The 23,075-nt window shown below is 39.5% G+C and overlaps 1 protein-coding gene across 14 annotated transcripts in view; it reads left to right on the top strand.

Annotated features, from left to right (window-relative positions):
* The window catches only part of LOC147164932 (mitogen-activated protein kinase kinase kinase kinase 4-like), a 38,413-nt gene that overhangs the window by 12,238 nt on the left and 3,100 nt on the right, over positions 1-23,075 (top strand). Inside the window, exons 3-31 of one of the 14 annotated variants that reach the window (XM_086090437.1) lie at positions 1,822-1,878; positions 4,094-4,219; positions 4,574-4,684; positions 4,769-4,859; positions 5,654-5,784; positions 5,867-5,921; positions 6,038-6,116; positions 6,186-6,361; positions 6,652-6,724; positions 7,426-7,636; positions 7,946-8,107; positions 8,199-8,285; positions 9,212-9,415; positions 10,571-10,714; positions 11,079-11,297; positions 12,184-12,293; positions 12,558-12,715; positions 12,815-12,903; positions 13,799-13,980; positions 14,167-14,284; positions 15,668-15,967; positions 16,971-17,085; positions 17,243-17,410; positions 17,717-17,860; positions 20,165-20,299; positions 20,385-20,485; positions 21,475-21,624; positions 21,703-21,862; positions 22,899-23,038. In XM_086090437.1, the coding sequence (XP_085946563.1) occupies positions 1,822-1,878; positions 4,094-4,219; positions 4,574-4,684; positions 4,769-4,859; positions 5,654-5,784; positions 5,867-5,921; positions 6,038-6,116; positions 6,186-6,361; positions 6,652-6,724; positions 7,426-7,636; positions 7,946-8,107; positions 8,199-8,285; positions 9,212-9,415; positions 10,571-10,714; positions 11,079-11,297; positions 12,184-12,293; positions 12,558-12,715; positions 12,815-12,903; positions 13,799-13,980; positions 14,167-14,284; positions 15,668-15,967; positions 16,971-17,085; positions 17,243-17,410; positions 17,717-17,860; positions 20,165-20,299; positions 20,385-20,485; positions 21,475-21,624; positions 21,703-21,862; positions 22,899-23,038 (3,996 nt within the window). Of the gene's footprint in view, positions 1-1,821; positions 1,879-4,093; positions 4,220-4,573; positions 4,685-4,768; positions 4,860-5,653; positions 5,785-5,866; positions 5,922-6,037; positions 6,117-6,185; positions 6,362-6,651; positions 6,725-7,425; positions 7,637-7,945; positions 8,108-8,198; positions 8,286-9,211; positions 9,416-10,570; positions 10,715-11,078; positions 11,298-12,183; positions 12,294-12,557; positions 12,716-12,814; positions 12,904-13,798; positions 13,981-14,166; positions 14,285-15,571; positions 15,968-16,970; positions 17,086-17,242; positions 17,411-17,716; positions 17,861-20,164; positions 20,300-20,384; positions 20,486-21,474; positions 21,863-22,898; positions 23,039-23,075 lie in introns of all 14 variants that reach the window. The other 13 variants (XM_086090425.1, XM_086090423.1, XM_086090426.1 and 10 more) reach the window with 13 other exon arrangements.

Genomic DNA, 23,075 nt, shown 5'->3' on the forward strand with positions numbered 1-23,075 from the left:
AGTTTGCTCTTATTTTCTCCCTTGTTTGTTTTGTTGTTTTCATACTAATCTGTTTTAGCAATTCTTATTTGAAATACAGAGCAGGATGGAAAATCCTTTTTGTCTCCATTGCGCTTTTGTACTCTGGCTTCTATCTTATATGTTTTTATTTACCAACTTTTAGCATCCTAGTTTCCGTCCAACATTCTGTCCTACAGTCCGTCCTAGCTTCAGTCTTAGTCCATTCTAGTGCCTGTCCTAGCAGCGGTCTGTCGTTGCGTCAATCCAAGCGTCCATCATAACATTTGTCCTATGGTCTGTCCTAGCGTTCAACCTTACATTAAGCAAACGTCCGTTCAAACCAAAGTTTTAGCCACCCGTCTCATCGCCTGTCCTTGCGTGTGTTCTATGTCTGTCTTAGCGTCCTTCTTAACATCCCTCCTAGCGTCCGCCCTTGCACCCATCCTAATAGTGTCCGACTTAGCATCAGTTCTAGCATCTATACTTGTGTTCATCCAATTGTCTGTCCTAGTGTGTAGCCTTGCGAAGGTCCTAGCCTCAGTTTTAGCATCCATCCTAACGTTTGTCCTAGCATCCGTCATAAAATTTGTCCTGGCATCCAGCCTAACTCTCATCAAGTGTCTGTCCTAGCATCTGCCCTTGCCTCAGTCTCAGCGTCTGCATTTTCCATGCTATGCTAACTATGTTGTTGTGAATGCACTCATTGCGTGTGTCTTTGCATCCTATTTAGTGTCTGTCCTAACATCCGTCCTATTGTCTGCCTAATATTAAGCGTTCATCCCAGCGTCTGTCCAAACGTCCTTGCTTCCACTGAACAAAGAGAAACGAGCGGATGATGTCATGCCTCCAGAGTCTGAGTGTTTTATAAATGTTAGTCACCACGTGGCGACGCGCCGCTCATTCCCACATGAGCGACCGTTCATTTAAAACAACCCAAACAGTTAGAATTGGCGTCGTTGCGTTTATTTTGGCTTTAGCTTTAGCCTGAATAGGCATTAGGCCAGGCAAGCGTGTGTGTGTGTGTGTGTGTTTATGTGGAGTTGGAAAGCGATGACTTAGCAGTGCTTGCTACACAGACTTATTTTGCTCTGTTTGTTTTTTCTGCTCTGTTTGTCTTTGCATTAAAGGGGCTTCAGCCTGCTTCTGTTTGGCATTTTTTATGCTATGCTAACTATGTTGTTGTGAATCCACTCATTGCGTGCGTCTGTCTGTCTCTGTTGTCTTGTGATTGCCGACAAGAAACTGTCTCCCCGTCTTGTGATCCCAGCCTAATGAAAACTTTATTGATCTGCCTTAGCGCTAGTTGCACTCAGGTTGCTATCTTGCTAGATGATAGCATACAAACTGTTAGCATTTTAGCAATACACATTCATAATATTTTGCGACTTCAGCGCAGAATGTTAAAATCAGCACCCAGAGGTTTTTCTTTCAACTATTTGCACCCACAATGCACTATTTTTTTCATAATTTAGCATACCACCCGTTAGCATTTTAGCAATTCTCTTTGGAAATATTACCCAACAATACAGCGTGACATACAATTCCTTATTGCTCTGTATTTATGCTCTCTGCATTTGGGATGCTATCTTGCTATGTAGCTTACCAGTTGTTAGCCTGTTAGCCGTTTCAACAATTCACTCATTTATCGCCACCACTTTCAAGCAAAAGCAGTGGTACTGTGGTTTTGTTTTTTAACCCTATTTGCAAAACTAAACCTAAAGCCAAAGCGTTTGATGTGTGATGCTAAATTTGATTATTTATTGTTCTTTTTTTCTTGCTGTTTGTTGACAATTTTCTTTTTTTTACTATTGTCGTCTGTAGGGTCGGCATGTCAAGACGGGGCAGCTGGCGGCCATTAAGGTCATGGACGTCACAGAGGTGAGTTGGACGTTTTTTATCGATGTAGCAACTTTCAATGATAGAATTAGAATAGCATTTCTTTTGTTGTTGTTAGTAAAAGTACACAAAGTTAGAAAATGTTTACTTTTTAATATTACTTTTACATTAGTTAACATTTAGTTAATAAATTGTTAATAAATTAATTTAAAAAACTATTGTTGTTTTTTAAATGTCTTCTCAATATCTTTTACACTTTTGTTTAAGTGCCTTTTGTGGTTTAATACAAAAAATATTTAGTAAATTTTTTTAAAACTTTTTTTTCATCTCATTTTATTAGTATTAGATTTTTCTTGGCTGTCTATTCTCAATGTCAATTTCTCGCCTTATTTAAAAAATCTTTAGTTAAAGATTTAAGTCCACTTTTACCTTTTCATTGTTTGACACTTTTATAAAGGAGAGCATTTTTTGTCCTTTTTACAATTTATAAAAACATTTGTAGACAGATGCTATTTTCATTATTATTACGGTAAATGTCGATGTTATGTTAAAATGTTGAATACTGGAAATGGGAATACATGAAAGGCGCCTGGTAGAACGCGCGATTCTGTTTGTCTTTTGAAGTTGACTGAGTTTCTTTTTGCTGTGTGTGTTTTGAGCACATCGGCATGCGCTCTGACCCACATTCCACTTCCTCTTCTATAACGGGATGGGAAGATGCGCACGCACACACACACACACACACACACACACCCCCACACACACAGTCAGAATAAAACACACTATTGGTCATATGCAGTTTCCAGCTGTGGCGCGTTTGTTTTAGTCGTCATGAGGGCTTAAAAACAACATAAAGAAAGTAGCGCTTATCTTGTCAACTTTTTTACTTTCTTGAAAAAGTTGATGAGAAGCACAGCAGAATCATGGGAGACATTCCTGTTCCTGCCATATATCTTTGTTTGTTTCACGAGATCAAAGAAATCACGTGTAACAGAAGGCAAAAAAAAGAAGGGTATATATATATATATAGAAATTGCATGCTATATTCTGGTATTGCAATTATAGCTTTAAGATTATTTTTAAAATGTTTGCATAAATAACTCTTTCCAATTAGACCCTCTCCGTAGGTACATTAGTAAAAGTAGAAACACAATAGCATGACTGAGTGAGTTTGTGTGCGTGTGCAACTGTGCACGCATGTGTGAGTCACTACACACACACACACACACACACACACACACACACACACACTCACCAGATGACATCATCACAGCTTGACTTGAATGTGTCTGGTGTCCTTGGATGTTAAGCCTTTTATTTAACAAGCCAAGTCACGTGCCATCTGCATACCGCAAAAATGGAAGCCAACCGAGGTTATAACGTGTCACAAAAAAGAACAACAACCGAGAATGTCGGGCGTTGAGGACTCCTAGGACGGGAATAAACGGCGTAACCGGAATGTTGTCCTACTGAAGAACGCTGCGGCTTCTTACCACACAGCAAAAACATGCACTTTATGTGTTCACATGACAACAGACGAGCTAGAAATAGACACTTTTTCCCCAAAAATGACAGAGTGCAGACTGCATGCCGGGTCACTAGTTGGCGACGTAGCCAAGCTCCCCTAATGATGATGAATGAGCCTGGACAGACTAGAAATAAACAACATTGATTGTTCTTTTTTTTGGGAGGGTTGTGAAGGATACCAAAGTCAGTTTGTAGCGCACAAAAATGAAGTACATGAAGAAGTGGTGATCAAAGCAGGATAAAAATGTGAATACAGGATTTGTTTATGGTCTATTAAATTTAAAGTTCGATTTTTAATTAAAATTTTAATTTAATTCAGTTATAATAAAACCTATTTTAAAAAATGTGTATACAGAATTGTTTATGGTGTATTCCATTTAATGTCATTTTAAATACCGGTAATTGAAGTTTAAATTCATGTATTATTTTTTTTATTTAAATTTACACATTACTTTTTAAATAGCGTTTTAATTACATTAAAATTTTAATTATCAGTGTAATTGTAAAATTTAAGGTAAACATTTAAAACGGAAGGAAAACTATTATTTTTTTATTTAAAATTAAAAATTCCAAATTTTAAAATAGTCATTTCATGAATCCAAATTTAAATTTAACAAACGTGACTTCAAATAAATTCATTAAAAATTAACAATTCTGAAGTAATGTTTCATTTCCATTTTCCAATGGGATTCATTGAAGTTCGACTCGTTGAATTTTGCTTTGAACACAGGACGAAGAGGAGGAGATCAAGCTGGAGATCAACATGCTGAAGAAATACTCGCACCACCGCAACATCGCCACCTACTACGGCGCCTTCATCAAGAAAAGTCCACCTGGACATGATGACCAGCTATGGGTACGTTTCTAATAATATCAATAACAACAACAAAAACCAATGTCGTATTTATTTATAGACAGACGACTTTGATTTACGACTTCCGAGAGCGGTCTCACTCTCACTGAGAAACGCAGTCTCGTGTTTTGTTGCCTTTCTACAGCTGTTGTAGTGGCGACCTCGTTTACGAGGCTCCCACTAAACTGTCTATGCACGTGTTACTCTTTGGATACCCACGCACAACTGGACGTGACATGATCGAGACAAGAGAACAAAGTGCCCCTCTCATTCCGCCAAATTGTCCCGGCTTTGGCGCCGTCCACCGGCACTCATGATGTCCTCCATCTCATGAGTCTTTCCCGTTGTCTGTTCCAGCTGGTGATGGAGTTCTGCGGGGCCGGGTCCATCACGGACCTAGTGAAGAACACCAAAGGCAACACGCTGAAGGAAGACTGGATCGCTTACATCTCCAGGGAGATCCTCAGGGTCAGGAAGTCTTTACCATCCTAATCACAACTTCATTTTTGGTCACGTTTTGCTAATTTGTGTCGCGTTTTTGTCCTTTTGCAGGGCTTAGCTCACCTTCATGCCCATCACGTCATCCATCGCGACATCAAGGGCCAAAATGTGCTGCTGACGGAGAACGCCGAAGTCAAGCTGGGTATGGAAATGTTAGAAATTGACCTTCTTTACTAACAGCTAGCAAGCATGCTAACAACCCGTGTGGACCCTGTCGTGTTAGTTTGGGAACATCTCGTGGGCGGGTGATAATGTGATAAATGTGCCTACTGTGATAGGTTGCATGCTAACATATAGCAATGCAGTAGTAAGAGTAGCCCTGTGACTGGGTATTATGATATTTCTAATGTGAATGAATACAGTTCTAACTGGTTAGCATTAGCTTTGCTAACACAGCAAATTAGCAACCTGGTTAGAGAGAACACTAATGCTGATTGGGTAAGGATACGGTTTTTGCATCTTGCTTCAAGTTCATAGTCAACTAATATTTCCAATGAGAGTCCATCAAATGCTAACTTGCTAACAGTTTGAACCCTGTAGCAACATAGCGACCTGACTGCAGCACAAATATTTCATATCATGCTCTTTAGTCTTGCCCTTTAGTCGGGTATTCGCCTAATGTGAAATAAATAAAATGCTGACATGCTTACAGCAGTATATCGCACAAAAGGCTCTATGTTATAGATTGGTGTGAATTTTGCTCTATGCCTTTAGTTGCATGTGATTTAAAATATACAATTTTCAAATGCTACCAAGCTAACAGCTGATATGCGAACATTTCAAACTGAGTACAAAAGATGCCAAGAGGATTTTATATATTTCCTCTAGGAGGAGTGTGTAGTCAATAAATAAGTACATTTAGCATTTAAATGCTATCATGATCAAGCGCTAACATGCTAACAAATGCTGACTTGCGTCTTTTTACTACATCCTCAGTGGACTTTGGTGTTAGCGCTCAGTTGGACCGAACAGTGGGCCGCCGCAACACCTTCATTGGGACGCCGTATTGGATGGCTCCGGAAGTCATTGCCTGTGACGAAAACCCGGATGCCACTTACGATTACCGGGTACGCACACCCATCATAGACCCACGTAACACTCAATTTGCCAGAATTTTCCATGATTGTTTTTTTCTCTCCCTTCCTCCAGAGCGATTTATGGTCCTGTGGAATTACGGCTATCGAGATGGCTGAAGGAGCTCCCCGTAAGTCATAACACGACCGGATCCCCCCAACGGATGAGCATGCTGGCCCAGCTTCCCTTTCTGGTGCTATATTGGAAACTGGCAAATTCGCAAATTTGTCTTGTGTTTTCCAACAGCGTTGTGCGACATGCATCCCATGAGGGCGCTCTTCCTCATCCCCAGAAACCCCCCTCCGAGACTCAAGTCCAAAAAATGGTGAGCTTCTTTTCATTTTGGGAACTGGGTTTAAGTGTAAAAATGTGACCGGGGGGACGCTGCCCGCAGGTCCAAGAAGTTCTTCAGCTTCATCGAGGGCTGCCTGGTGAAGAACTATACGCAGCGACCGCCCACCGAGCAGCTGCTCAAACACCCCTTTATCAGGGACCAGCCCAATGAACGGCAGGTGCGCATCCAGCTCAAGGACCACATTGACCGCACCAAAAAGAAGCGAGGCGAGAAGGGTGAGGAAATACGCCATGCTGCCAAAGACACACAACGTCTTGCAAACAGTCAAAGACTCTTTGTTAAAGATGCCTTGTCTAAGAGACACATCAATGAAACATTCATTGAGACAGACACACGTCATCAAATACACATTTTGAAATGTACATCAACATACCATCAAAGACGTGATTCCAGAGACACGCCGACACCATCAAAGACATGTTTTCCAAGACACACACACCATCAAATACGTTGTCAAAGACACATGGCGGCATGATAATGCTGTTACCCCACACATTCTCCACAGATGAGACTGAGTACGAATACAGCGGCAGTGAAGAAGAGGAGGAAGAAGCGTCGGAGCAAGAAGGAGAACCGAGGTAAGAACACACACATGGGAAGTCGGCCATTTTGCTTTGTGAAGGACAGTTTAGGTTCGTTTTGGCCTTTTCCATGGGTCTTTCAAAGACGAACTACTGCTAGACCTTTTTTTCTGATTGCTACCAAATCGGAAGCTTAAATGCTAGACAGGCGGACAATGCATAATTGCAAAACATTTGTGTTTTTAGTCATAGCATGTGGGCAAAGAGTGGCGGCCAAGTTTGATGACTCGTCCTAAAACACGAAACTCAAATAACTCAGCTCATGAATGTTTTCAATATTCAGCCCTTCAAGCCAGTTTCGCCTAGCAACATGAACTTTAGTAGACATGGCTATCATTTGTAAATGCGCAAAAAAAGTCTAAAGAAGCCCTTCGTGAAAAGACTTAGGACTGCTATTTTGCTGTGAAACGGCCATTTTTAGTGTCATTGCCATTTTCAAGCGTTCTTTGAATAATAAAAAAAAAAAAAAACGAAGCCAGTTGTATTTAGGAACATAACATTCGGTAAGCATGTCTATCATGAGACAACCCACAAAAAAGTCTCAAAGACCTGTGCCCGATAACAGAAAGTCTGCCATTTTGGCTTGAAGTGGCCATATTAGAGAGGAACGTGTCCTAGAGATTTAGTCCTCTTGGGTGTGACACATGACGGCAAAGTGGTCAATCGAATGTTTTCTTATCATTATGGTGGCTTGGCAGTTCCATCGTCAACGTGCCGGGAGAGTCGACGCTGCGTCGGGACTTCATCCGTCTGCAGCAGGAGAACAAGGAGCGCTCGGAGGCCCTGCGCCGCCAGCAACTCCTGCAGGAGCAGCAGCTCCGAGAGCAAGAGGAGTACAAGCGCCAACTGCTGGCCGAGCGGCAGAAGCGCATTGAGCAGCAGAAGGAGCAGCGGCGGCGGCTGGAGGAGGTCAGCGCACGACATTTTTGTTGGTTTGCGTCGCCAAGGCGCTTTTGATGATTTTTCTGCATCGTTTTTGCAATCACCTAACATACGCTACTTATTTTTGCTGGGCAATGTTTGAATTCAGCTCACAATAACTTCCTACACATTAGGTGTTTTTGCCAAGTTATTTTTGTGTTAAACTGGCATTATTGTGTCACTTTTGCATTCAGCTAACACAGTTTCGACTACCATATTTGTTTTACCTGATTCGTTTTTGCATAGTTGCTAACGTACCTAATGAAATGTCTATTTCTTCATCGTTTTGTCTCGCAGCAACAACGTCGCGAGCGCGAGATGCGTCGGCAGCAGGAGCGTGAGCAGAGGCGACGCGAGCAGGACGACAAACGGCGAGCCGACGAGTTGGAACGTCGCCGCAAGGAGGAGGACGAGCGGCGGCGGGGCGAGGAGGAAAAGCGGCGTGCTGACAGGGAGCAGGTGCGACGATTGATGCAAACCGGCTGACGGGTGCGCCATGTTTTTTGCAATGCCATTCTAACTAACGCTAGCGCCTCACGTGGGTGGGCAGGAGTACATCAGACGGCAACTGGAGGAGGAGCAGAGGCACCTGGAGATCCTGCAGCAGCAGCTGCTACACGAACAGGCCATGCTGCTGGTGAGTCTCACATTTTTTAAATTGCCTAAATGTAAAACCATGTATGTCCATTTGTGACTACATTGTAGCATCTGTGTTTATGAGAAAAAACATGTACAGTATACCCACCTTATGACGACTTCTTTTTAACATTACTGTGTCGTAACATACCAGGTATGTCCACTTTACGATGCCTTTTTTTCATGTTTAAAGTGGTACTTCAACATAGACAAAACATGTATGTCCTTTTTTAATGATGATGTTTGTAGTGTTCTCATTTTATGACAACTTTTTTTTTTTACATGAGAGCATCAGTGTAACATAAAGGGGAAAAACATGTCTACGTACGATGACTTATTTCCACGCAAATTAGCTTTGATATTTTTGGAGACGTCAGGGGAGTCGTTACCGGTGGAGGTCGGCAAGGGCATTCTCAGGCTCGGTTGAGAGGCCCTCAGCGATGATGTCACCAGGAAGTCAGTCATCCCGATGGAAAGGAAATTGGTCTTTCCCATGTTTTCATTCCAGATGTTGCTGAGGTTAAGTCCGCTAACTTGTATTAGGATGACGTAAGAGGAGGCTGGTCATGATGTGATGCAGTGCTTCAGAGGATATGCAAATAATAGAAGGAATTGAAGGCTCGTTTCCCATAATGCAGCTCGTCTCCTGACATTAGCTTTATGTTCTTGTATGGGTGCCCACTGTGTAGCTTAGGAACCATTTGTGGTCCACAACTCGTCTTTTATCGTTTAAGTTTAATTAAATTTAACCCATTCGTATATTCAGTTTTAACTGTAAGAAATGAATTAGAATTTTTTTTTGCCATAATACGTATTTTATTTATAGGTCTAAATTTAAATGTGGTTGATTAATAATTACAAAAGTTACAAAGTTAAACGAGTACAGTAATGTTCCGGAACATTCTTTGGCTTGCTGTTGGCACTCAGGAGTACAAATGGCGAGAGCTGGAGGAGCAACGGCAAGCCCAAAAGCTCCAGAAGCAGCTTCAGCAGCAGCAGGCCTACCTGCTGTCCCTGCAGCAACATCAGAACCTGGACCCTAGTAGCCCCAAACAAGCCCCCAAAACCCCGGAACACAACACCGAAGCGGAAAAGCTAACAACGGTGACTGAATCTGAGCCGGTCGCAGAGGTGAAAATGCTGGAAAAGTGACATCTGGATGAAGCTTTTTTTTTTCTTTTTTTTTTGCTTGGGGTGTGCTGCTGCGGCTGCTGCTGCTGCTGCTGCTGCTGCTGCTGGTGTGGGAGCTAACACTATTAACAAGGCTAATCAATTCATCATCTAATCGTGTGATTGATTTTTCTTGTGTGCTAGAAAGTAGTCTCGCGTTTACAGTGAAACTCCAGAAGTGAAACATGATCTGTTGAAATCCACTTTTTAAAACATGCATATCCACTTTGACACAACTTTCTTAAAACAACAACTCTACTGTAGAAAAAGCATCAGTTTGTCCATTTTTTAAAGGACTTTACCATAAGAAAAACATCTATGTCCACGTATGATTTTTTTTAAACAATGCACCATTACACTGCTATAAAAAAACATTTATGTCTGCTTTATGATATTTTGTAGAATAACATCAATGTAACAGAAAAAAGCATGCATGTCCACTTTATGACATGCTTGCCACCATAACTGCACGATTAAAAACACCATATCTAATTTATTATGACCTTTTTTTTACATTATAGCATCACTGCCATAGAAAATCACGAATGTCGTCTTCATACCAATGTTTTTTTTTTTTTTGCATACATCACTCTGACATGGTAAAACCAAGTATAAACCACCACTTCATGATGACATTTTATGACTATGTATGTCCACTAGAGCTTTTTAACTTAGTGTCACGCTACTTAAAAACAATTTTCAACTGCTTGTTTTTTTTTCATCATTTCCCGTGTGTCCACTTTTTTACAAAGTTTTTAACATTATAGCATCACGTATAAAGAAAAAAAAAAGTTCACTATATGAAGACTTTTACAACCTCTTTAGGGTCATCACAAAAAATAATCCCCCCAAAAAGTAAGACACACTTAATTCTTAGTTAGGTGCTAAGTGAGCTGATCAGGATTTGCTGGTGCTTTAAAGTTTTGGGATTGTTGTTGAACTTTGGAGGTTCTTCCATACTACTGAATGTCTCCTGGCATCTTCCAACTTTCTGGATTGGTACATGATGCTGTGTTGGAACAAACCATCTCTACTTTTGGGATGGGGGCGGACTAACCCAATTATTTATAATCCCTTCAAATCGATGCTGATACTTCCTGTTTGTGTCTTCCCCAGGCAGACGAGCGCTACCGGAAGAACATTCAAGGTTCTCCTCAGTCGGCGCAGACCAAACCACCGCAACCGCCTGTGCCGCCGCGGTCCGAGTCCTCTTACCCCAACGGGAATGCCGAGGCCATGCACCGGCCTGTGGAGTCGCAGGTATAAAAAAAAAATAAAAATTGTAACATAAATGTTACGAGACAGGTCCTTTGCGAATAGGCACGCAAACAAGTAGCAAGAAAACCCATGCTTGAAAAGACAGCAAGTCCGTAGAATTTGCTCAAAGCCAAGTTTCTGTCCTTTGTTTGACTTTTCATCACTTTAAACTGTCCTACTAACCTCCTTTGTTCCAGCTTCTTCTTCTTGGTGTGCTATGTGCTTCTGGATGTATTATCTCACTCCTTCTAACTCATTGTTTGCTGCTTTTCTGAACTGACACGTTCTTTTTTCCCAACAAGGTCAAAGGACAACTGAAGCTTCTGCATGCTCACCCTTCCCCTCCAAATGTTTTGTTTGTGTCAAGGTGCGGGCCTTAAAAAGCGGCGGCAACCCGCCGCCACCGCCGCCCGCCACCGCCGTGTGTCGCTCGCATTCCTTCAGCGAGCCTCACCATCAACCTCCATCTTCATCATCATTATCATCGCCATCATCATCGTCGTCACACCACGCACGCACTGATGCACAAGCCCACCCTCAGACTAGACCCCATCAAGCAGTAACCTCTGCAGAAGTACCACCCAGGGTAAGCACAGGACAGATAGTGTATTTTCAACCTAGTAACATTTAATAGTGGAAAAAGTAGTTGTTAAAAAGTGTAACATGTACTGTAGTGAAATATTTGAATTTAAAATGTCATATTAAATGTTGTTTTTAAATGAAAATGAAAATTCTAATAATTAATAAAAAATAAATATATTACAATTCTAATAAATTTTAAAAGTCCAAAATGTAAAATAAATTTAAAAAATACATACAAATTCAATAAAATAATAAAATGAATTAAAATGATCTTAAATACATAAAAATTACATTAAATATTTAAAAAGTCCCTTAAATTTTCCAACAATACATACATGAAAATAAGTTCAATACAGTAACATTAAGATTTTATATAATTTCATGTAACTTATCACATTTAATCAACAGTTGATAATGGATAATTACATTTTGGCATAAAACCCCTAATGTTTTTTCAAAAATTATATAAACTGTCATTAAATAAATTTGATAACGTTTGCACAATAAATAATCATTATACAATCATCTCTACCAATCATATCCAAGTCATAAAAGTTTTTTTGTTTTTTATTTTGTTTTTTACATTTCATCAAGATGCAAGTTTTCCTATCTTTAAAAAAACACACACACAAAAACCCCCAGTATATAATAATGATGATAATAATTCCTTGACTTTTCCTGATTGACAGTGGCTGCACTAACTGGCCTGAATTTTCTCATGCACTGCTTTTCTCACCTTAATTGTCAAACGTGGACCGGACTGCAAACCATGTGGACTACAAACATGGCGGCTAGCAGCGAGCCACTTTGACGAGGTCCAATGGGATGTCTCGTTGCTTTCTCGTGTCTTTATGTGTGTATGAACTGGTGGATGCTTTTGTCACAAAAAGGTCCCCGTCAGGACGACGTCCCGCTCGCCAGTGTTGCCAAGGCGAGATTCGCCTCATCGCCATGGCAACACGCCACACACCGGCCCTCCTGTCAACAGAAATGCTGGCAGGTAACTAACTAGTCTTCATGAAAACTCACATGATAGAATTAAACACAATGAGTAGAAATAATTCATTAAAGTCACCATCCTGTCACCTATTAGTCATTCAGCTTCTGTAGTCCGATCCTTCTCTATGAGTTATTCATGCTAACGGACACTTTGCACAATAGAAGTACACCGAAATAATCCACAGAGTCGCCCAAAAATTCACGTCATACACGGCCAAATGATCTCACATCGACTGACTGACTGCGTTGTGCCCCGGCTGTACAGTGCGGCCGAGCCTCGGCTGCTGTGGGAGCGAGTGGAGAAGATGCTTCCCAGAACTGCTGGAAGCGGTAGTGGCAGCAGCGGAGGATCCAGTTCGTCCAGCAGCTCGTCCAGCAACTCCAGCTCACAGGCTGGCTCTGGAGAAAGGTTCAGGGCCCGTTGTGAGTGCTAACAACACATCTGTGCTAATACCTCAAAACAATCCCAAAAAAAGTCAACGCTGACTTTTTTTCCCGCCTCGACTCGTTCCTCCGCACCAGCCTCCTCCAAATCCGAGGGCTCGCCCCTCCAGAGGCCGGAGAATGTCGGGAAAAAACCCGAGGAGAGGCCGAGACCCGGCAGACCAGCGGTGAGCGAAGAATTAGCTGGCTCGCCGACCTAGAGCTAGAGCTAGAGCATGTAGATCGGCACACGTTTCTTCCCCTCTAATAACAATAAACTCTTTGAACTGTTCTGTGCGTGACTTGTGTTTTCTCTTACTAACTTACTAACTTTTTTACCTAGTGATTTTTGCTACCTATCAACTTCCAGGGATTTTTAGCATTTGTTCAAATTTGACATATGGTAGAAATTGGCTACAATATGGCAGGTTCTAGCAATTTTTTAGTCAATTATTATTTTTTTTTTTTCATCGGTCATGTTCAAGCAATAACATTTTGTCAAATTCTATTATTATTTTTTTACCATTCTTTTGTTTGAAGTTGGCACGTTGCTAGAAAATGCCAATGACAAACGATTTGACCATTTGTCAACTTTTAGTAATTTTTACAATGTGCTAAAAGTTGATTTTTGGCAAAAATCTCCACAAGTTGACTATTGTGTCAACTTAACACAATTTGACCATATGCGAACATCTAGTGAGTTTACTCACATTTTTTACCCTGTCACCTTCTGGCATTTTTTTCACTAATTCTCAACTTCTTGTAATTTTACCATTTGCCAACTTCTAGCTATTTTTACCATGTGTCAACTTGTAGAAATCTCCTTCTCCCACCTGTCAACTTCTTGCATTGTTCTTCACTTTGTGTCTGTTTTTGCCGATTTTGACCATTTCAACTTCTAACAATTTTCTCTGTGTGCGGAATAACTCAATAACTTTGCCTCCTGCAGCTCTGCCGCTTCATCTTATTGGCTGGCCTGCCATGGAGTAACCCCGCTTCACATCTAACTTCTAGCTTCCTGTTTCCGGCTAAATTCGAGTGTACATTTTCAACCTTTCTTGTATTGTTTTGTTTTTTATCCAGCAGGACCTGACTGCGCTCGCCAAAGAACTCCGTGCGGTGGATGACGTCCGTCCTCCCAACAAGGTGACTGATTACTCGTCATCCAGCGATGATTCGGATACCACAGACGAGGACGATGATGAGGAGGTGGACCAGGAGGGCGGCGAGGAGTCCACCTCGGGCCCGGAAGACTCCAGAGCTGTGTATGTGCATACACACTACAGTACCATTATTCTCCAAATATATCTTTGTTCATTTTTACTTAATGAAACAGTAGAAACCATTTTAAATTTTGACAACTTTAGGGCATTATGAAATTCAATATGGGATTAACATATAGTTATTTGCTATTGTTAAATTGCAACTGTTTATTGTCTCTTCCTGGGCAGGTCGTCCCGGCTGAGTAACGGCGAGACAGAGTCGGTGAAGACGATGATCGTCCACGATGAGGGCGAAGGCGATGCAGGCTCCACGCCGTGCAAAGACAGCACCCTGGTAGTCCGACAGGTACCGACGCCCGAAACCGTTCGGCACTTGCATGTTTGCATCACCTCATTTTTTGTTTTTGTTTACATTTGTTCTTTCTGCACTTCCCCTCACTTTTTGTTTGCATGCTGTGTTGATTGTCTTGCTGTATGCTAAAATGTGGGCAATGCTAATGCTACAAGCTCGCATTACGACGTTAACGGACATCTTTATTCTCACAGAGTTCCGTGATATTTATAATTACAACTAATGTTACGTTTTTCTCATGACTTATTTTCTTGCCAAACTTATATAATATATATATATATATATAGATAATAATTTTCTTAATCTTTTGTCATGGAATTAACTTACAAAATTAAGATTTCTCTTGAAATTACAGCTTTATTCTTGTAAAACGTTTTCGTAGTTATTTTTTTTTGTAAAATTGCAATTAATTCCTAATTCGTGCAGCATTGCACCTTAATTGCAGTGAAATTGTTTTCTTACACAACATTTTTTTGTTTGAATTTCCTTGAATTATTGACATTGGTTTGTTTCGTTTGTCTTGCAAAATGACGACTATTGTTCCTTTAGTGTTACTCCATAATTTTGATAATGGTGACTTCTCATGAGTATGGTAGGCAGTAATACAAGAAAATAAATGTTTTTTAATTAAAAAAATAAAATAAACCAACAAACATAATTTTTTTGTTCATCATTAAATTGTGACTTTTTAAACATTTTTCTAAAATCTGGGAAATTTGACTTCTTTTCCGCACAATGTTAATTACGTTTTTCTCCCTCTGTTGACTTTTTTCGTAAAATTTTCTTTTTTTTTCTTCCTTTTTTTTTAACAGATACTTTTCACATACTATGTTTTTCCTTAAAAAAAAAAAATAATTATAACTTTATTTTCCTAAAAGGCAGATGTGGCTCAGTTGATAGAGCGAATTGTCCAGTGACCAAATGATCTCGTTGTTCAATTAATTCCTTGCTCCCACTGTTCACTGTTAAAGTGTCCTTGGGCAAGACACTAAATCCTAAATTGCCTCCAGTTCTGCATTGTAAATGGGAAACTATTCTCAATTGCCTTATCAGGTTAAACAAAGAAAATTAAATGATTAGGAAAAACGCTCTTGCAGTGTTAAGACTTTAATCTAGTAAAATTACGCCTGCTCTTTCTTGTAAAATTCTGACTTTACTCTTCCACCGTAACTCTCGCAAAGTGCCGACTTCTCTCTCGTGTGGTTGTTACTAACAATTTTCGTATAATATGCATTTTTTTCAAAATTAACCAACTAACTTGGCGTTTTGTCCCGCCTGTAGGGTAGCCGCCATAGCATAGCTAACACCTTCCCTCCCCTCGAGCTGCTCCGAAACGCGTGTAGCGGCAAAGTGGTGTACCCCTCTTTCTACTTCCAGAGCGAACACAAAAAAAGGCCCGCCGGTTCGGTGTCCAGCCCGGGCCTCGCCCAGCACACCCCCAGCCCCCTTCATCACCAACACCATCACCACCAACACCACCATCCCCATCATCATCAGCAACAGCAGGCCGAACGGAACGGCTTTGCCGGCCGCATCCACCTCCTGCCGGACCTGATCCAGCAGAGCCATCATTCCTCCCCTTCCTCCTCCCCGTCCTCCCCGTCCTCCTCCTCCGGTCTGGCCAGTCCCATCGCGTCCCCCCAAAGCCCCCTGGACAAGCTGGCCCTCCTCATCGAGGTACGGAACTGGCTCGCTTAGGCCGACTGTGGGGGGGGCACCCTCGGATATAAGAGTGTCTCCCTCCGGTGTGAACTAGTCAGTCTACAATTGCATTAAGTCGTCAGTCATCATTTTGTCATGAAAAATCAATAATACAAGAGGCGAAATTGTGCAATTTTTGCCGTGATGATTCGCCTCGTAAAATTCCCAATTTATTTTCATCAAAGCATCACTTTAGGCTTGTAAAGTTCCTACTTTTACAACTTCATTTACGTGAAATCACTACTTCTAAGTAAAAAATGTACTAGATTAAATGATAAAATTTTAAATAAAAATGAAAATTATAACTTTGTTCTCATGCAAATTACTTTATTTTCATAAAAGTAACAATTTCTTCTTTTAAAATTGCCACTTTATTATTGTTTGATTTTGCTACATTATTCACATGTTAACCTTTTTTCTCATATAATTATCAATTTATTCTCGTTAAATTACAACTTTTTCCCCGTAAAATCACTTCTTCATTCTAATAGAATTTTTCTTTATCTGCAGTCCCCATAAAATTACCCTTTTAAAATGTGAATTTTATTATTTTAAAATTCTGACTTTATTCCTATATAATTTCTCATGAAATTGCTCATATATATTCCTAATGATACTACTTTATTTTCATAATGTTACGCATTTTACAACTTACAAAACTGACTCGTGTGTATATATATATATATATATATATATATATGCCTTATATGAGGCAGATTTCTGGTGAGTTTCAATCAACATTTTATCGATGTCCAAATCTTGTCACAGTCTACAGAAGGAACATGACGGGTAATATTTATCCACCATTTTGTCCTAATCCACCATTTTGTTTGTACTTCCTGGAATGAACCATTGTGTTGTGCATGCATGCGTCGTCATCCTAATCATTTTCTGTTTTTTTATGGTTTTAATTTGTGATCATTGTCAAATGATTTGTATTTATTTTTTTGGGGTGGTTATGCGTGTGCGTCCCCTGCAGAGTCAGTCGAGCAACAACATGCAGAAACACAAGTCGTCGTCGTCGTTTACGCCGTTCATCGACCCGCGTCTGCTGCAGGTGTCGCCCTCCGCCGGCAGCGCACTCAACAACGTCGGTGAGTTTGCCTTCACCTTTTGTTTTACTTGATTGCGGTGAAAATTTAGACACAACCATCATTATTTTATTTTTTCCAATATTATTCTCTTAGCATTTTTTTTAAATGTTAAAGCGTGTTATTTAAAGTGGATTCTTCATCATTTGTGTTGTTCTAGGTTACGGCAATGACGCTCGTTTGGCGGAGGCGCTGAGGGCGGACCCATCGCGCAAAGGTTCCGTGGTCAACGTGAACCCGGTCAACACGCGCCCGCAGAGTGACACGCCCGAGATCCGAAAGTACAAGAAGAGGTTCAACTCTGAGATCTTATGTGCGGCGCTCTGGGGTGAGGAGGACTTTGCCGTGAACCACTTTTCTCTTAATGCAGTGACTTTGATCCCTTTATTGTTATATTTGTATTCTCATAAAAGTACTTTTTCTTTTGGTTAAAGCACAAAAAAAGCCTTTTTTTACTTATGTTTATTTATTTTTTGTTTTTTCTGTGTTCTCGTTATTCTCCTAAAATGCGATAGATTTTTGCCATTTATTGTCATGAAACGATGCCTTTCCCCCTGCACATCTGCCCTCCCCCTGCAGGTGGCAGTGTTGCCCCTATTTTTATTTGGGTTGTGTTTATTTTGTGAAATTCCAGGGGTAAACTTGTTGGTGGGCACTGAGAGCGGGTTGATGCTTTTAGACCGCAGCGGTCAGGGCAAAGTTTACCCACTCATCAGCCGAAGACGTTTCCAGCAAATGGACGTGCTGGAGGGACTCAATGTCCTCGTCACCATATCAGGTACACACGCCCACTCATACGTCTCTTATGGATGCGTGTTGCAATTTAATTTTGTATATTAAAAAACAAAACAAAATCGCCAATGGGTCTGGGCTACAAGGGCACTGACGTAGTTTTCATGAGATTGCTAATCTTTTCTGCGTAATGTTTAGTTTTTCTATTTTTGTTGTAGTTCTCGTAAAATTACAATTAGGTTTGCATAAATTGCTTTTTTTTTTTCTTGTAATGTTATAACTATTTCTCTCCTAGCTGACTGTTCTCATTAATAGACTTCTCGTCATTACAGTTTTTTTTGTTATAAAAATTTAGTACCAAGTTGTTGTTGTTTTCTTGTTTTTGTTTTGTGAAAACGTAAATGTAGTATTTTTTTTAAATCCAGACTTCTGCAAAATTCTGCACTTCTGCACCCACTTTATATTCCACTTAAGTGCTGACTTTTTTTTTTTAATCATTATTTAAATTTGTCTTTTTTAGTCAAATGAGGACTTTTGTCAATTACTAAATCACAACATTGTTGTGAAATTCTGACTTTGTTCCCCCATAAAAATGATGTGGATGGGGTTTTAATATGTCTTGTGCTTTTATAAAATAGATAAATAAATAAAGTAAAAAATAAATAAATAAAAGTACTTGAAAAACAAGTTTGACTTTTTCTAGAGAAAACTTCGTCATAAAATGCTTCTTTTTTATGTATTATTTTCCTAATGAAATAACTTCTGCCGTTTTGTGAAATTAAGCATTTATTTATTATTATTTTTTCTCCAAATGTATTTTAAAAAATCAATGTATTCCTTTTTTCTTTTTCTTTTTTTACTTAGTATTATAATATTTATTCTTCCATATGTTGAAAACTTATGGCTACATTTTCTCTTGTAATATTCCACTCTTTTTTTTTACTGCTCAGGTGTCTACACACACTCGCACATAGACATAAACGGCCTGATTCCACATTCACATCCATGTTATCAAGTCAAGCGCCGTGTGACAACACAAAGGCTATCTGTCAAAGGATGTTGTGTAAATATTGGCGTCACGACATGTAGCGTGTTTCCAACAAAAATGCTTTGTGGTAGAAAAGTGTCACGTCAAGGAAGCTTTCATCAGTGTCCGCAGCGTATGGCATGCCACATGTTGTTGTAATGCACGTGTGGAAGCGTCACAGCCACATTTTGTCGAAATGCGGCCAGAGCTGCCGCAGCTGCTCTTGACTTCTTGTTGTTGTATGACAGAAGTTTACCATGATTGTCATTTGCAGTGATGTAATTAATGTGTCATAGGAATAATAATAATGTAAAGTTACATTTTTATTCTTGTAAAGTTGCAGCTTGTTTCTAGTGAAATTTCAAATATTTTCTTATGAGGGTAAGGTATTATTTGTTGCCTTGTTTTCCTTGTTGCTCATAAAATTGTTTCCCATTTTAAAATGAGGACTTTTTGTCTCATAATGTTGCAATTTGTTGCTCATAAAATGAGGACTTTTTCCTTCAAAATGACAAAAACGAGATGGTGTCTCATTTATTTTTGTTCTTGTTAAGTTACGATCATTCTCGCAGAAGAGACTTTCTCTAATACTTGACTTAAATCTCTAAAATTGCAACTGTTTCTTGTAGAATCTCTCTCCCTCTGAAACTTTTTTTCTCCTAAAATTATAACTTAATCCTCATAAAATTAAGACGTTGACACAAAGATTTGTTTTTGTATAAAATTGAATTTACACTTGAAAATACAAATAGTTTTTCCTAGAATTGACATTTCTCATAAAATGAATACTTTTGCCTCCAAAACTATGACTTATTTTCAAAAATTTCAACTTATTTCTCGTATATTTCGACTTATTCTGCCCCTCTAAAATTGTCCAGTTTTTCCCAAATTATGACTTTTTTTCTTTAGAATTTTTTACATTTTTCTTATAAGTTAAGACTTTAGGTTTTTGATGTAAAATTACCTTTTCTGTTATAAAATTTTTTCTCATCAAGCAGCTTTTTTCTTATAAAATTATTTTTTAATAGTCTTTTTCTGCCATAGAATTCTGCCCTTTTTTTGAAAATTGACCTTCAAATTATGACTTCTTTCTTCTAAAATGCCAACTTTGCCCTCATCTTTTTTTCTTTTTTTTTTCTGTGTGAAAAGAACTTCCTCAAAACTGCAGCTATCCTGTAAATATAAATCATTGGCCACTACATTAGGCACCACATCTCATGCACTCCCTACCAGAAATGAACCAATTGTGTTGGAATGCAGTGGCGTGCAATTGTATTCTAGTGACAAATGAATAAAGTGTCTCATTTTGTGAATGGTGTTCAGGTAAGAAGAACAAGCTGCGCGTTTACTACTTGTCGTGGCTGCGGAACAAGATTCTGCACAACGATCCCGAGGTGGAGAAGAAACAAGGCTGGACCACCGTCGGCGACCTGGAAGGTTGCGTCCACTACAAAGTCGGTGGGTCCCACAAGCCTCACCCAAGTCTCATGTCCAGCCAGCGACCCCCCTTTTCTCAGTGATGACATTTAACTCTGACCCGCAGTCAAATACGAGAGGATCAAGTTCTTGGTTCTGGCCTTGAAGAACTCGGTGGAGGTCTACGCGTGGGCGCCCAAACCTTACCATAAGTTCATGGCCTTCAAGGTGAGGAGTTGATCCGGAACGGCCAAAATTTGCGCTCACACAAAACGTAAACTTTTTTGTTTTATATAATGTACCTTTGTAACTTTTTTTCTCGTAATATTAACATTCATTTTCACAAAATTAAGGCGTTCAAATTTCTTGCAAAGTTGCGACTGTTCTCGTACAACTGCAACTTTATTTTCACAAAATCCCCCCATTTCTACCTTTTTATGTAATTAAAACCTTTTGTATAATGTTGCCTTTTTTTAATTGCAACTTGTTTCCCAACTTTTACTTGTGAAATTTCACGAGCCTTTTCCTTGAAGTAGCAGCTTTTTTTCTCATAAAATTATAAATTTGTTTTTGTAAAATTTCAAAAACAAATTATCGTGTCACAACTTTTTTCTTTTCCTTTAAAATTGCATTTATAACTTAGATTTTGCAAAACTAAGATTATTGTCATAAATTTGTGACTTTGTTCCAATACACTTTATTTTAATAAAATCACAAAATAATTTTATCATTTCTCCAACCTGTTTCTAAGAGAAATAGGATTTTATTTCTGTGAAATTGTGATTTATTTTCTTGCCACTTTTTTTTTGTAACACTAAGGATTTTTTTGTCTTTTTTTTTTTAGTTGTGACTTTTGTGTAAACTCAAGTTTTCCTGTAAAATTAAAAATGTTTATTTTCATTTTTTTTTCTTAATTTCCCTTCTTTTCTTTTCTTTACACAATGTTACGACTTATCAAAAAATTCCAACTATGTTCTTGTAAGTTAGCTAGCTATTTTCTTATAATCAAATGTTTTTATTGCAAATTTAAAGCTTTAAAATTGTCAAATTTTCTTATAAAACTACAACTTAATTTTCATCAAATGCCCCCCCCTCCACCCCCACACACACACATTAATTCAATTAAACAGTAATCATCTGCATAGTTGCAAAATCCTTTTCTTGTGTGGTTGTGCTTGGTGGAGGTAATTGTTGTTGTTTTTTTTTTTGGACTCCAGTCTTTCGGCGAGCTGGTCCACAAGCCCCTTCTGGTGGACTTGACGGTGGAGGAAGGCCAGCGGTTGAAAGTGATCTACGGCTCGTGCTTGGGCTTCCACGCCGTGGACGTGGACTCGGGGGCGGTCTACGACATCTACCTGCCCACCCACGTAAGACGGCAAAACGCCTTTTCTCCTTTTTTCGGTGAACGGAGGTGGCTGATGTGGACGCTGCGTGGCTGTGTGCAGATCCAAACGCACATCGAGTCGCACGCCATCATCATCCTGCCCAACACGGACGGCATCGAGCTGCTGGTTTGCTACGAGGACGAGGGCGTCTACGTCAACACCTACGGACGCATCACCAAGGACGTGGTGCTGCAATGGGGGGAGATGCCCACCTCCGTCGGTGAGACTGCGAACGCTAAGATCTCTTGAAATACCAACTTCAGACTTCAGTACAATTTGTGACTTTATTCTCTAAAAATGAGAACCTAGCAGAAATGTTTTTCTTGTTAAGATGCGACTTTTCTTGTCAAATTAAGCGTTATTTCTTGTAATGAAGGCTTTTTTCTTTGCATTATAAATTGTTTCTCATGTATTTTTTTTCTCATAAGGTTTATGATTTTTTTGAGGCTTGTAAAGTTAGATCTGTATTCTCATGAAATTTATTTTTTTCTTTAGTTCTTGTAGATGAAGCAGGACAATTTGTAAAATTAAGACTTTCTCGTAAACTTCAGACTTCATTCTAAAATTCAGATTTTTTTTCCTCATAACGTTCGTTTTTTAATTAGACTAACAATTTTGCAAGACATTTGACTTAAGCTGAAGCTTCCTCACAGCTCATCTTTTTTTTCAATTATTGAAGTTTTCTTCTGCAAGACAAAATATTGGCATATTATAGCTCTCGGCACGTTATTTATAAATCAATATCAGATATACTGTCTCTGTCAATTGCTCATTTAATGACAACTTTTTTAATTTAGTTCGTTTTAATTAGTTTCCAGGGCGGCCCTGTTCGTTTTTATTAGTTTTAGTTATTTAAAAAATGATTAGTTTTAGTTTAGTTTTAATTATTTTTCATTAAAAAAAAAAAAGTGTATTACTTATGTTCAAGATTTAATAAATATTACGGTAAAATGAAAAAAGCAGGCAAGGCAAACCATTGGAGCCAAAAGTCAAACACGCAACATTTTTAGCTCGGAGCGACGTCATCTGAAGGTGCTTTTCTATTGGCTGCTGCTAATATCGAAATAAATATACTTAACTCACATTTAAAACAACCCCCAAAGGCTCATTAATTACCAAAGACAAAAACTACGGGACGTGTTCACTATAATTATAGTAAGTTTTAGTTAGTTATTTCGTAAACTAAAAAAAACCTTGCCATAGACACTTTTTTTTTTGTGTGAATGTGTTGATTGATGGATTTGTTTTTGTTGCAGCCTACATCCGCTCCAACCAGATTATGGGCTGGGGCGAGAAGGCCATCGAGATCCGCTCGGTGGAGACGGGCCACCTGGACGGCGTCTTCATGCACAAGAGGGCCCAGAGACTCAAGTTCCTGTGCGAGAGGAACGACAAGGTGAGACCGCCAGCCACTTGCCAGGGCCCCCCCCCCC

The sequence above is a fragment of the Leptonotus elevatus genome, chromosome 12, assembly GCF_054856555.1.
Source record: "Leptonotus elevatus isolate MCC_2025b chromosome 12, RoL_Lele_1.0, whole genome shotgun sequence".
NCBI lineage: Eukaryota > Metazoa > Chordata > Actinopteri > Syngnathiformes > Syngnathidae > Leptonotus > Leptonotus elevatus.